This window comes from Bufo gargarizans, chromosome 6 (genome assembly GCF_014858855.1).
Source record: "Bufo gargarizans isolate SCDJY-AF-19 chromosome 6, ASM1485885v1, whole genome shotgun sequence".
In the NCBI taxonomy this organism is placed as follows: domain Eukaryota; kingdom Metazoa; phylum Chordata; class Amphibia; order Anura; family Bufonidae; genus Bufo; species Bufo gargarizans.
This window is the reverse complement of record NC_058085.1, coordinates 379770006-379785724: the sequence shown is the minus strand read 5'-3', so window position 1 is coordinate 379785724 and position 15719 is coordinate 379770006. Positions and strand designations below refer to the sequence as shown.

General features: G+C 47.0%; 1 protein-coding gene across 1 annotated transcript in view; it reads right to left on the bottom strand.

The window, feature by feature from the left end:
* The window catches only part of LOC122942257 (nebulin related anchoring protein), a 58491-nt gene that overhangs the window by 21609 nt on the left and 21163 nt on the right, over positions 1 to 15719 (bottom strand). The window contains exons 3-10 of the mRNA XM_044299759.1: positions 12907 to 12994; positions 8709 to 8813; positions 8539 to 8625; positions 7467 to 7574; positions 7131 to 7235; positions 6951 to 7058; positions 4726 to 4812; positions 3518 to 3622 (exon numbers count right to left, since the gene is read on the bottom strand). Of these exons, the coding sequence (XP_044155694.1) occupies positions 3518 to 3622; positions 4726 to 4812; positions 6951 to 7058; positions 7131 to 7235; positions 7467 to 7574; positions 8539 to 8625; positions 8709 to 8813; positions 12907 to 12994 (793 nt within the window). The remainder of the gene's footprint in view (positions 1 to 3517; positions 3623 to 4725; positions 4813 to 6950; positions 7059 to 7130; positions 7236 to 7466; positions 7575 to 8538; positions 8626 to 8708; positions 8814 to 12906; positions 12995 to 15719) is intronic.

Genomic DNA, 15719 nt, shown 5'->3' with positions numbered 1-15719 from the left:
TGAGTTGATCATAGGCCCACCGAATTAATGTGTCATACTCCGCGAATAGGGGATGGAAATAATATATGGCTGGCCCTTACAATGCGGTTGATTGATGTATGTTGTCGCGTGTATTAAATGCTATGTGATCATTATATTATGATGTTGACTAGGCGGTTCTTATATCTGCGATAATCGGAGTTCCCCATGCGATTTACAGGTTTGATGATCCAAATGGATCCCTCCTGATATAGCTGAGTGACAGATTCTTGATGAATGATTATATTTAGGATGCGTCCTGTTACCATGACCCTGTGGATGCTGTACCTCAGTGACGCTGTGCGTGAGCGCCGATTACGTGCTGGTCATCGGATGCGCAGTTGTGTGCTGGTCATCGGATGCGCAGTTGTGTGCTGGTCATCGGATGCGCAGTTGCGCACCTTGATGACGCCAGCGGGCGCGTCACATGACCACGCGCGTCATGACATGATTGCAACAGCCGATTGGCTGTAGGAACTAGCGTCATTAGCTCACATGGATACTGGGATACACCCTATTAAGTAAGTTCAGCTGCGCGCATCTGCGCACATCGCATGCAGCAACGCCGACATGGGGGATACCGCCACATCATGTCTGTGATCAGGTGAAAGGTAATAACTTATTAGGCTAATACACAGGGGACAGGGATCGGCAGATGATATGACCAGCGATTACTATTGGTGATTGTGAGGGGGGGGGGGTATATATGTGGGGTATATATATATATATGTAATTGTGATGATGTCATTAGGCTTGACAAAGGCTGAGTATCAGCCGAAACGTTGCTGTATTTTTGTACTATGTCTTGAGGTCGTAATAAAAATTCGGATGATGTGAGATGCTGCCGGTGCCAATTAGTTTTTCGCCTATCTCTATGGCCTGCTGGATCGTGGGTCACCGGTGAGGCTGTTGCATCGTGCGCTACATCGACCAAGGACCGCGTGGTGCTGCTTCTACCTATGTTTTACTGCTATTGTTCAATACTGGACATTGTTTTCTGGTTATTCGCTGACCTCCTGAGATTGAATGAGAGTTGTAGTCTTAGACCAGTGCATTAGATTTTCCTGTATTTGCATCCTCTGCATTTTGATACATTGTAACAGGTGAATGTAGTAAATAGAGAGGGGGCACCTCCTGTGTTTATTGGGCCCCCTCCAGAGGTATCTGTGCCTCCTGTAATACTGCACCACATGGCAGTATAAGAGTAAGGGCCTATATCTGGGGGGCCCACAAGAACGGGGTAAAAGTTTGCCAGTGAACCCTCCCCAGAGCAAAGCCATATTATCCAGAGAACCCCCTTCCCCCGCCCTGAAAAGCCCTTGAGCATCCAGCTGTGTGGAGTTTGTATACTTTTGCAATCATGTGTTGTGACCCTAAGACATCAATAATAGAAATGAAGCAACTTTACAAATCGTTTTCATTAAAATCCTCCGTCCACAGCTCCTATGCAGACTGGTGGGTCTCCACGGTAACAGACTACACGGAAGCGGTGTCGTCTGATCCTGCTGTCAGCAGCCGACTCTTCTGCTCTTTGTAGGCCATGAAGATGAGGAGCAGAGGGGGAACCACATGACTGCAGGATCTGACTACACAAGGGTGGTTTGTAGTCTGTAACCATGGAGACAAAGGTCTGCTCGGGAGCCGTATACACAACACAGCAGCAACGTTTTAATTGAGACGATTCCCGTTTCTTCATTCGTCATTTTTGATGCATGGAAGCAATAAAAACTTGGTTGCAAAAGTATGCATACCCTGGTCATCTGAGGGACACACAGGTGCACAGCTGTTGACAGTAACTCTCGGGCATCCATCACATGACCAGGCCTGTATCCGCAGGAAATAAACTACAAAGGTTTCTATTTGGAGACCGCAAGCAGAGATCTTTTCTTGACAACTGTGGGAACTGATACAGTATGACATAGGAAGGTTGTAGAACTTGTATTACACATAGATAGCATGCATTTGCTGAACATGGAATATTCCTTATTTCTGGCCATACATACACCGGTCCTCATACATCACCCATACATACACCGATCCTCATACATCAGTCATACATACACCGATCCTCATACATCAGTCATACATACACCGATCCTCATACATCAGTCATACATACACCGATCCTCATACATCAGTCATACATACACCGATCCTCATACATCAGTCATACATACACCGATCCTCATACATCAGTCATACATACACCGATCCTCATACATAAGTCATACATACACCGATCCTCATACATCAGTCATACAAACACCGGTCCTCATACATCAGTCATACATACACCGATCCTCATACATCAGTCATACATACACCGATCCTCATACATAAGTCATACATACACCGATCCTCATACATCAGTCATACATACACCGATCCTCATACATCAGTCATACATACACCGATCCTCATACATCAGTCATACATACACCGATCCTCATACATCAGTAATACATACACCGATCCTCATACATCAGTCACACATACACCTATCCTCATACATCAGTCATACATACACCCAGGGGCGTAGCTATACGGGGTGCAGAGGTAGCAGTCGCTACCCGGCCCAGGAGCCTGAGGGGCCCAAAGACCCTTGTGCTGCATAAGAAGACACACAAAGCACTGAGGGAAGGGGGGCCCAAGCCTAACTCTTGCACCAGGGCCCATGAGCCTTTAGCTACGCCCCTGCATACACCTATCCTCATACATCACTCATATATACTCCGGTCCTCATACATCAGTCATACATACACCGATCCTCATACATCAGCTTGAGAAAGGCTCTAGTGCAGAGCCGAAACGTCGCCATTGCCACTGAGGTGAATAAAGAGTTTTTTTAATTTTATTTCTTTGGAGTGCTGCCTTTTTCCTACCTACTCATACACCAGTATATATATACACCTACCCTGTGTGAATCACTCATACCCCCATCCTTCATGCATTAACCATACATCAATTCCCCACACATCAATCATACATACATACATCCAACATACATCAGTCATACATACAACCACCCTCTATCCAGGGCTCATGCACCCATGACCATATACCTGTCATATGTACACCTATCCTATATACATGGGTCATATATATACCCTCCATACATCAGTCACGCATACACCCACTCTCCATAAATGAGACATACATCGATTCTCCACAATTTGTCATACCTGCACCCATCCTCAATACATGGGTCATACACCTGCATACATCAGCAATACATCAGTTCTCCATATATCAGTCATACATCCAACCTCCATACATCCGCCATACACTCAGCCTCCATACATGCGTCAGATATACATACATCCGCCATACACTCATCCGCCATACATGGGTCAGATATACGTACATCCGCCATACATGCGTCAGATATATATACATCCACCATACAGAGCTCATACAAGCATTCATGAGTCATATATTCACATACAGTGTTCTAAACCAAAAACAGCAGAATCCACAGTCCCGCGACACCAATACTCACGTCACTGGCGATATCGTTAGCCTTCTTGGCGCTGAGATATGCAGGGGTGATCATTGCTGGGAAGCTGCCCTTCCCTCTGTACTCCTCCAGATCCTCATCATATTCCTGCCCCAAAAAGATGCATCCCCATCATCAAAGACATCTTGTTACATTGTATACAAGGTGGAGCTGAGAGATGTATCAATTAGTAACCAACCTTCTATCCTGACCTATAGGGAGATTAGCCCCCCTTATAGGGAGGTATGTGCCCCCCTTATTTCTGCAAACATGACGCTGAATATAAGAGAAGTGACTTATGGGAGATATTGTATATCCGGGGTGACAGTGATAGAACTAAGGCTACTTTCATACTTGCGTTTTTCTTTTCCGGCACTGAGTTCCGTCCTAGGGGCTCTATACCGGAATAGAACTGATCAGTTTTATCCCCATGCATTCTGAATGGAGAGTAATCCGTTCAGTTTGCATCAGGACGTCTTCAGTTCAGTCATTTTGACTGATCAGGCAAAAGATAAAACCGTAGCATGCTACGGTTTTATCTCCAGCCAAAAAAAACTGAAGACGTGCCTGAACGCCGGATCTGGCATTTTTTCCCATAGGAACGTATTAGTGCCGGATCCGTCCGTCTGGCCTGCGCATGTGCAGACCAGTAAAAATGTGAAAAAAGATACAAGACAGATCTGTCTGCCCGCATGACAATCGGAGAGACGGATCCGTCCTTGCAATGCATTTGTGAGACGGATCCGCATCCGGATCCGTCTCACAAATGCTTTCAGTCAGCGGCAATTCGGCGGAACTGGCCGCTGGATCACACTGCCACAAGTGTGAAAGTAGCCTAAGGCTAGGTCTACACAACGACATTTGTCGTGCGACAATTTTTATAATGGCAGTCTATGGTGTCGCACTGCAACATTCGAGATGGTTTTTTCTGCGACTGTTGCATCGCAGCATGTTGCATGTTGCAGTGCGACACCATAGACTGCCATTATAAAAATTGGCGAGCGACATTAATGCAACAAAATGTTGCGCTAGAAATGCCGTCGTGTAGACCTAGCCTTAGAGGGGTTGTATCAGCTCCTACAGGGACTAAGAGTCATCTGATCGTATAATGGACACGGATGAGACTTCAAGGGTCTGATAAGAGATAGTACAGTCATTCGGGGGGGATGAAGTACAGGCAACAGTTCTGCACCCCTGAGATGCCACCATACCTGGTCCAGCTGGTCCGTACTCTGTCTGGTGGAGGTAACATCTGCTTTCCCCTTCATCTCCCTCTGATAACGCTGGTGATATTTTACCTGCCACAGAGATAAGAGGGTGCATGACGTCCCACTACACTCCAACTATAGGGGGTCTGCATTACCACAGCTATGTATTCTATACCTCATTCTGCATTGTTTACTGAATTCTCCACACGGCCATAATCCCCCTGCAGGGGCAAATGTTTCAAAAAGGAACTGACCATTTGGACAACAGAACATTGCCCTGTGTCCAGAAACATCTCACCACTAGATGTAGCTCACAACATACAGATATATACAGCCACCACTAGAGGGAGCTCAGGAGATTACTACATACAGATATATACAGCCACCACTAGAGGGAGCTCAGGAGATTACTACATACAGATATATACAGCCACCACTAGAGGGAGCTCAGGAGATTACTGCATACAGCTATATACAGCCACCACTAGAGGGAGCTCAGGAGATTACTACATACAGATATATACATCCACCACTAGAGGGAGCTCAGGAGATTACTACATACAGATATATACAGCCACCACTAGAGGGAGCTCAGGAGATTACTACATACAGATATATACAGCCACCACTAGAGGGAGCTCAGGAGATTACTACATACAGATATATACAGCCACCACTAGAGGGAGCTCAGGAGATTACTACATACAGATATATACAGCCACCACTAGAGGGAGCTCAGGAGATTACCACATACAGATATATACAGCCACCACTAGAGGGAGCTCAGGAGATTACTACATACAGATATATACAGCCACCATTAGAGGGAGCTCACTACATGCATATTATACAGTCACCACTATAGGGAGCTCCCTACATACAGATTATACAGTCACCACTAGAAGAAGCTAACTACATACAGATTATACAGCCACCACTAGAGGGAGCTCACTACATACAGATTATACAGCCACCACTAGAGGGAGCTCACTACATACAGATTATACAGTCACCACTAGATGGAGCTCACAACATACAGATATATACAGCCACCACTAGAGGGAGCGCACTACATACAGATTATATAGACACCACTAGAGGGAGCTCACTACATACAGATTATACAGCCACCACTAGAGGGAGCTCACTACATACAGATTATACAGTCACCACTAGATGGAGCTCACAACATACTGATATATACAGCCACCACTAGAGGGAGCTCACTACATACAGGTTATACAGCCGCCACTAGAGAGAGCTCACTACATACAGATTATATAGTCACCACTAGAGGGAGCTCACTACATACAGATTATACAGCCACCACTAGATGGATCTCACAACATACAGATATATACAGCCACCACTAGAGGGAGCTCACTACATACAGATTATACAGCCACCACTAGGGAGAGCTCACTACATACAGATTATACAGCCACCACTAGAGGGAGCTCACTACATACAGATTATACAGTCACCACTAGAGGGAGCTCACTACATACAGATTATACAGTCACCACTAGAGGGAGCTCACTACATACAGATTATACAGTCACCACGAGAGGGAGGTCACTACATAAAAATTATACAGCAACCACTAGAGGGAGCTCACTACATACAGATTATACAGCCACCACTAGAGGGAGGTCACTACATAAAGATTATACAGCAACCACTAGAGGGAGCTCACTACATACAGATTATACAGCCACCACTAGAGGGAGCTCACTACATACAGATTATACAGCCACCAATAGGGGGAGCTCACTACATACAGATTATACAGCCACCACTAGAGGGAGCTCACTACATACATATTATACAGCCACCACTAGAGGGAGCTCACTACATGCAGATTATACAGCCACCACTAGAGGGAGCTCACTACATACAGATTATACAGCCACCACTAGAGGGAGCTCACTACATACAGATTATACAGCCACCACTAGGGTAACGCCATTGCATGCAGATTTATGCAGCTTGCATTGACTTCTATAGGTGCTAAATAAAAGGTTTAAGCAGTCAGGTTTGTCTCTTTTGCGCTGTCTGCCATCAGGATGTAAAGTCCACTGTGATGTAGACATATGCGTACCGCTCGTGTTATATGAAACCAGCCCCCTATAGTCTATAAATGACACTGTAAGATAATTTCAGTTGGGATCTACATTGCCACCTAATGGCTAGAAGTGGCACTGAAGCTTCATGAGACATGCACTTACATCACTGGCCAGCTCATTAGCCTTCTTGGCTATCTGGTAGCCTGGAGTAATCAGTGCCGGGAAGCTGCCCTTCCCCCTCTGCTCCGCATAGTCTTCTGTGTATTGTATCTAGATAAAAAAAATAAAGATGTGACAGGAGCCATTGTGCTGTGGAGTGCAGGGAGGACTAGGGGCACTTACATCACTGCGCTGCTGCCCCCCAGACTTGGCATGTAGGATATCCTTTGTGTCCGCCAGACTCGTGTACTGGGACAGCCGCTCATCATGCCCGCGCTTGTATTCCACCTGTCATGTAGAAAGATATATAAGAGTATAGTCACAGTATATATGGTGATTGCAGGGGCCGCATGGTGGGATATTACTCCATAAGACCACCTGCATTGAAAGAGCACCCCCACATCAATACAGATGAGTTCCACAATATACTGTATTATGCATACCGCCTATGAGAAGACCAGCCCAGAAACCCCCCCCCCCCAAAGAAGTCCTCTCCCCTAGCTCGTCTGGGTCACTTACATTACTGGCCAGCTGAGCGGCTTTCCTCGCTGTCTGATATGTCGGGGTGATCATGGCCGGGAAGCTTCCTTTCCTGCTCTGCTGCTCATGTTCCTCTGTATACTCTTCCTGGCAAAAGAGCAGAGGCACATGGTAATAGAAAGTCACTGGTCACCAGTCAAGTAAAGACAGCAATGCGTCCTTCATGGAAGTGAATGGAAACCCTATATGAAGTCTACTAGATGCCTGGTGTATGTGGGCTGTCATGTGGAGATTCCTAGATCGGTGTGGGTGGGCTGCCTATCAGAAACACTACAAATAGGGTGTGTCCTGACAGCACCTTTCACCTTATAATCCAAGGAAGGGAACTATCTCAGTTGAGATGAGAGTCAAGATCAGACTTTCCCAAAAACTTGGAACTGGACAGGGGAATATAGTCAGACCAGATATTCCTCCATAGGCAGCTGTTTCAGGGTGCTTGACTCTCATCATTACGGGTCAGTGCGATGCTTTGGAAGCGGTATAGTCAGGGTGCTGAATCTCCCTAAAGAGACCAGTCCTGTTTGGAGACTTACTGGACGTGCTCTATAATATGAAGATTTATTGGCAATGCTCCATGGGAAACGAATATGCAAAGAGGTATCACCCAAGAAACAGAACCCTTTCCCACTGCAGAGCCAGCCAGAATCCTGCTCCGTACTGATGTGGGGCAAGCACCCCAAAACAACTATGTAAACAGGGATCTCTGTACCAGTTATATTCTCTTGTCAAATCACAAGGCTTCTTGGAAAGATGGATTTTGACTCATAGGGAGCCACTTCCACAAGGTGGCGCTAGCAAGATGGTTCTCTTTTTTGGAAGATACATGTTTGCATATTCGATTCCCATGGAGCATTCGTCTCTATAATCTGGAGGACTTCCAGTAAGTCTCCATACAGGACTGGTCTCCTTAAGGAGGTTAGCACCCTGCCTATGCCCTATAATCCAGAATAATTGACGATGTGGCAATGGTAAGGGTGTATGATCAGCGGTGCAGTGTGATAAGCGGCCTCCAAAGGCATGAGAGGACGTCATAGATTTCGGAGGGTCTTACGTTATTTGCCATCCTCTGCACCTGCTTGATGCGAACCATCTCCGGGTCTACATTAGACAGCCAGGATTTACCCTCTTCAAATGCATTCTAGGAAATAAAGATCAGTAGATGTCAGAGCTCAACCCCAATACCCCTGACCGCAACGTGCGCACCCCCAGCGCAGGGGATACCTGCTGCTTCACATGCTGCGCCTTGTAGTTCTCATCACGATCGATGTCTTTCATGTCCCAGTGAAAAACAGACTTGAATCGTTCTCCGTCCTCCCGATACTTAATCTGCAGAAACAAAGTAACGAAGAAGATAAGCGGCGCCTCATCCACAACCCCCCGGCACTTCCTTAACCTTTTAATATACATTGTCTCTTGCTCTCTAACTATTTTCAAGATCTCTGCTTGCGATCAGTAAACAGAAACCTGTCCTGATCCAAAAACGTCTAACAACTGAGGTTTGCTATAGTATCCAGCCTGGACAATCCTCCACTCCAGACTGATACATTTCAGCTGCACTGATACATTGTAACAAACGGCTGCTGGTTCAGCTCACAAATTCTATGAGAACTTTGTAGAAGCTTTTATTATTCAGAATTTAGCTTTATGTCACATGATGCTGTCAAATTGCAATTTTTTAGGGAGCAATTTTCATAAAATCGCATCAAAGCGCTGCAGTTGTTAAAATCAACAGGACAGGATCTGCATAATCCCATCCTGACCTGATCCTGCTGATACAGCTGAGGGTTTGTTACAGTGTACCAGAACATGACAGCTAATTCATCAATGTTCCAATTTACTGTCAGCAAGTGTAATGCCCCAGAGGTGCATTACCACCTTTACACCTCTCTACTGTCTCCTATGGTTAACCTAATGTCATCAGATGTATTTATTTCCAGGGCCTGCAAAATGTGTATTCATAATATTGTTTTGTAACTGTTTAAGTGTAATGTACCTGGTTCACCAGTAGATGGCGGCATATGTGGCAGAGCTACCTTGTCTAGGATTGAACCTTCTTTCCATTCTAGCTTGCTCCCTCAAGGGAGGAGTTCAGCTGGTTAGAGTGAGAATAGAGTACCCCCTGCTAGGGGAAGGCTGTGTCCAAGCCAGCTAGAGCACCTTCAGCTCTGCTGGACATGGAGGCCAAGGCTTGGAGCCTCTGAAGCCAGGAAGAAAGCTCTCTGGATAAAATTAGAGACAGACCAGACTACAAAGTTAAGTGCAGCAGAAAGGAAAAGATTCCTATTTAACCCTGTTAGCACAGCAGAGCCAGAGAGCAACTGATGTAGGCGAGTGAGTTTGCCTGCCACAGTTTCATGCCAACACCTGCTGGTAACCAAGACAATGTTGGAAGATTGTTTCCTGATGAATGTTTATTCAAGTTGGGCCTCATACACACGACCGTTGTGTGTTTTGCGGTCCGCAAATTGCGGATCCGTAAAACATGGATGGGGTCCGTGTGCGTTCCGCAATTTGTGAATAGGCACGGACAGCCATTGATATAACTGCCTATTCTTGTCCGCAAAACAGACAAGAATAGGACAGGTTATATATTTTTTGCGGGCCACGGAAGGGAGCAACGGATGCGGACAGCACACAGAGTGCTGTCCACATCTTTTGCTGCCCCATTGAAGTGAATGGGTCCGCACCTGAGCCGCAAAAACTGCGGCTAAAATGCGGACCAAAACAACGGTCGTGTGCATGAGGCCTCAAGCTGTTATCAACTTCAACACAAGGTCTGGACTCCTTTATTTCATCCTCCCTTTCATCAAAGCACCCCTTGCCGCTGTCAGACGCCGCACAAGACGAGATCTTGAAAAATATGAAGCCTCAAAATACAGGGTCTATCAGAAAGTTGCAGAACCCATATAATTCCAGATATCCAGGCCCTTTCATCTGTCCTCTGATTTAATACTTTGTTATTTTCTTTGTTGTATCTCTACAGGGCACCGGGTGACGGCAGTTGTATGGGGCACTGGGTGACGGCAGTTGTATGGAGCACCGGGTGACGGCAGTTGTATGGAGCACCGGGTGACGGCAGTTGTATGGGGCACCGGGTGACGGCAGTTGTATGGGGCACCGGGTGACGGCAGTTGTATGGGGCACCGGGTGACGGCAGTTGTATGGGGCACCGGGTGACGGCAGTTGTATGGGGCACCGGGTGACGGCAGTTGTATGGGGCACCGGGTGACGGCAGTTGTATGGGGCACCGGGTGACGGCAGTTGTATGGGGCACCGGGTGACGGCAGTTGTATGGGGCACTGGGTGACAGCTGTTGTATGGGGCACCGGGTGAGGGCAGTTGTATGGAGTACCGGGTGAGGGCAGTTGTATGGAGTACCGGGTGAGGGCAGTTGTATGGAGTACCGGGTGAGGGCAGTTGTATGGGGCACTGGGTAATGGCAGTTGTATGGGGCACTGGGTGATGGCAGTTGTATGGGGCACTGGGTGATGGCAGTTGTATGGGGCACTGGGTGATGGCAGTTGTATGGGGCACTGGGTGATGGCAGTTGTATGGGGCACTGGGTGATGGCAGTTGTATGGGGCACTGGGTGATGGCAGTTGTATGGGGCACTGGGTGACGGCAGTTGTATGGGGCACTGGGTGACACCAGTTCTATGGGGCACCGGGTGATGGCAGTTGTATGGGGCACCGGGTGATGGCAGTTTTATGGGGCACCGGGTGATAGCAGTTGTATGGGGCACCGGGTGACAGCAGTTGCATGGGGCACCGGGTGACGGCAGTTGCATGGGGCATCGGGTGACGGCAGTTGTATGGGGTACCGGGTGACGGCAGTTCTATGGGGTACCGGGTGACGGCAGTTCTATGGGGTACCGGGTGATGGCAGTTCTATGGGGTACCGGGTGATGGCAGTTCTATGGGGTACCGGGTGATGGCAGTTCTATGGGGCACCGGGTGACAGCAGTTCCTATGAGGGTTGTCACCCAGCGTTCCCATGTCTGGAATGACCAGTCTGAGTGCCATCAGCTCCCCAGTCGCGCAGCAGTGCCGCCCCTGCTTGTCTCCTGTCATCCCGGTTCCCTCTTAAAAAATGCCTGGAAACATTTACTAGATTGCTAAATGGCAAACCGGCAAAGTTTCACAGAGGTCACCCAGCTTTCCCAGAACCAGAAGCATGTCACCTTTACAAGTCAGCCCGATCCTGACACTTTACTGCTGTGTGACCCGGCAGATTTACCTCTCAGCCCCAAGGAAAGCTGAGTGACGACCCCTGTGAGGGCTGTAACAGCAGCGGTATCACCCAGCTTTACCAGAAGCAGATATAACTGGCAGCTCCTGGGTGACAACTCATGTCATTGCTTCTGTAGCTCACGCGGGGTTGTCATTCCGGGATCTAGAAATATATCCATTAGGTTCTTGACTCTGTCTGGTCCTGGGAAAGCTGGATGACAAGTAATATGGCCGTCATTGCAGTCCTTACAGAGGTTATCACCCAGCTTTCCTCGGATTCTGATCAGTAAACCAGTAAAGTCAGTGCATACAAGAAATTTCCACACATAAGGTATTTAGGCGATTTTAGACACGTCATGTGACCTCTATCGCATTGAAGCCTCCACCAGTGACCGCCGGGTGGATGATGACTGACAGCGACAGCCGCACTGGAAGGAAACTGTTGTAAACCTACAGGATCCGTAAATAACCGCGCTCAAGTCACAGCTGAGTCACCAAAATAGATCGGAATACCACAGAACATTCCGGAACACGACGGCGGCCGCAGAGGGGCTGCTCTTATTAAACACTGGGGTCACAGGAAAAGTCTGGTATGTGGTGAATGGTGGAAAGTGTGGACTGAAAGCCACGACAATCGCTAACTCTTCTGTCAGGTCATCACATCAGTCGTTTATCTGCTTCTGGGAAAGCTGGGTGACAACCTCAGTGGCTGCTATGAAAGCTCCTGCAGTCCTGAAGAGCAGATCAAGGAGAATATGGGACCGGCGTACAGAAGTCTGGAGAAGCTGAGCGACAACACATGAAGGAGCTGTAATGACAGGATCATTGTCACCCAGCTTTCCCATGAACAGATACAACAAAGAACAGCCAAGTACAATTGTTAGGGAAAATATTATCCCACACAATGGACATCAAAGATCTGCAATACCAGGCACAGCCACGGCCAGGAGTGGCGCTCTGCAGAAAACGCAGGCATGGCTATCTGACATCCGTGCCGTCCAGGTAATATCCTAAAGTTACAAATACGGTAATTGCAGTACCTCTGATGGCCACTAGGTGCTGTCATGAGCGTTGTGTTGTGTGATTTGTACACTACACCAAGCAGGTGTTACATAGACCATAAGAAAGCTTCTGTCTCTGCCAGATATTATAGAACTACACAATCAGGTGGATGTCACCTGTGCACTCACCTCACTGAATGTATCAGACTGTCTCTTCACATGGATATTGGCCGGCGTGTCATACACACTGGTGAAGGTGTTAATCTTAGGATTGTGCCTGAAGAAGAAAGGTGAAGGTCAGACCTAAGTAATAAACAGGAGGCCCTGACTAATATGTTGGAAGCCCAGATGAGTATATGATTACGCTTTTAAGGTAAATGTTTTAACACAATAATGTTCTAAGGTTCACTTTACCCTGCATCCTTTTCTGACAACGAACTCCAAACACCATTCAGAGACCAAAAGCTTCTTTCCTGCAGATATCACTAAAAGCAGGTCAGGAGCTCAATGCATACAGATATATACAGCCACCACTAGAGGGAGCTCAGGAGATTACTACATATAGATATATACAGCCACCACTAGAGGGAGCTCAGGAGATTACTACATACAGATATATACAGCCACCACTAGAGGGAGCTCAGGATATTACTACATACAGATATATACAGCCACCAACAGAGGGAGCTCAGGAGATTACTGCATACAGATATATACAGCCACCACTAGAGGGAGCTCAGGAGATTACTACATACAGATATATACTGCCACCACTAGAGGGAGCTCAGGAGATTACTACATACAGATATGTGCAGCCACCACTAGAGGGAGCCCAGAAGATTACTGCATACAGATATATACAGCCACCACTAGAGGGAGCTCAGGAGATTACTACATGCAGATATATACAGCCACCACTAGAGGGAGCTCAAGAGATTACTACATACAGATATATACAGCCACCACTAGAGGGAGCTCAGGAGATTACTACATACAGATATATACAGCCACCACTAGAGGGAGCTCAGGAGATTACTACATACAGATATATACAGCCACCACTAGAGGGAGCTCAGGAGATTACTACATACAGATATATACAGCCACCACTAGAGGGAGCTCAGGAGATTACTACATACAGATATATACAGCCACCACTAGAGGGAGCTCAGGAGATTACTGCATACAGATATATACAGCCACCACTAGAGGGAGCTCAGGAGATTACTACATACAGATATATACAGCCACCACTAGAGGGAGCTCAGGAGATTACTGTATACAGATATATACAGCCACCACTAGAGGGAGCTCAGGAGATTACTACATACAGATATATACAGCCACCACTAGAGGGAGCTCGGGAGATTACTGTATACAGATATATACAGCCACCACTAGAGGGAGCTCAGGAGATTACTATATACAGATATATACAGCCACCACTAGAGGGAGCTCAGGAGATTACTACATACAGATATACATCCACCACTAGAGGGAGCTCAGGATATTACTACATACAGATATATACAGCCACCACTAGAGGGAGCTCAGGAGATTACTACATGCAGATATATACAGCCACCACTAGAGGGAGCTCAGCAGCATACCACATACAGATATATACAGTCACCACTAGAGAGAGCTCAGGAGATTACTACATACAGATATATACAGCCACCACTAGAGGGAGCTCAGAAGATTACTATATACAGATATATACAGCCACCACTAGAGGGAGCTCAGCAGCATACCACATACAGATATATACAGCCACCACTAGAGGGAGCTCAGGAGATTACTGCATACAGATATATACAGCCACCACTAGAGGGAGCTCAGGAGATTACTACATACAGATATATACAGCCACCACTAGAGGGAGGTCAGGAGATTACTACATACAGATGTATACAGCCACCACTAGAGGGAGCTCAGCAGCAAACCGCATACAGATATTTATACAGTCACCACTAGAGGGAGCTCAGGAGATTACTACGTACAGATATATACAGCCACCACTAGAGGGAGCTCAGGAGATTACTACGTACAGATATATACAGCCACCACTAGAGGGAGCTCAGGAGATTACTGCATACAGATATATACAGCCACCACTAGAGGGAGCTCAGGAGATTACTGCATACAGATATATACAGCCACCACTAGAGGGAGCTCAGGAGATTACTATATACAGATATATACAGTCACCACTAGAGGGAGCTCAGGAGATTACTGCATACAGATATATACAGCCACCACTAGAGGGAGCTCAGGAGATTACTACATACAGGTATATACAGCCACCACTAGAGGGAGCTCAGGAGATTACTACATACAGATATATACAGCCACCACTAGAGGGAGCTCAGGAGATTACTACATACAGATATATATACAGCCATCACTAGAGGGAGCTCAGGAGATTACTACATACAGATATATATACCCATTACTAGAGGGAGCTCAGCAGCAAACCGCATACAGATATATATACAGCCACATGTGCGATTCATTTCTTTTCTCCTTTTTTGTATATGTATAGAGAATCTGTCCCTTGATCAGCACTCCTCCCATTCGGCCAGGTGATTTTAATTAGCAAGGTATTTTGCATGTGGGTTTACATGAACCTACCATGCTCTCAGTTGGAGTTTCTGAGGGCTTCAGGTAAGGTGAGCTTTGACAACTGTTCACATGGTGCGGTGCTGCACGGTGACCACTGTTGCTGGCAGGTTGGGGGGGGCCCAGTGCTAGGTATGGCATAGTCAGGCAGCAGGGGTGCTGTTTGGCTGCTGGGTCCCGCCGCCTGCCAGATTGGCGCCACAGCCTCGGTGGTCGCCGTGCAGTGCCACGTCAATTTTAGAATAGGACCCACTCATAGAGGCAACCTTGGCGTGGTGAGCGGGCTTATGCCTTTATGTACACTAATGCCTCAGCAGGTAGCACAGGAGGCGGTTCACATGCGCTATTTAACGCTGTTTTCTGCTAAAGTCTGAGATCAA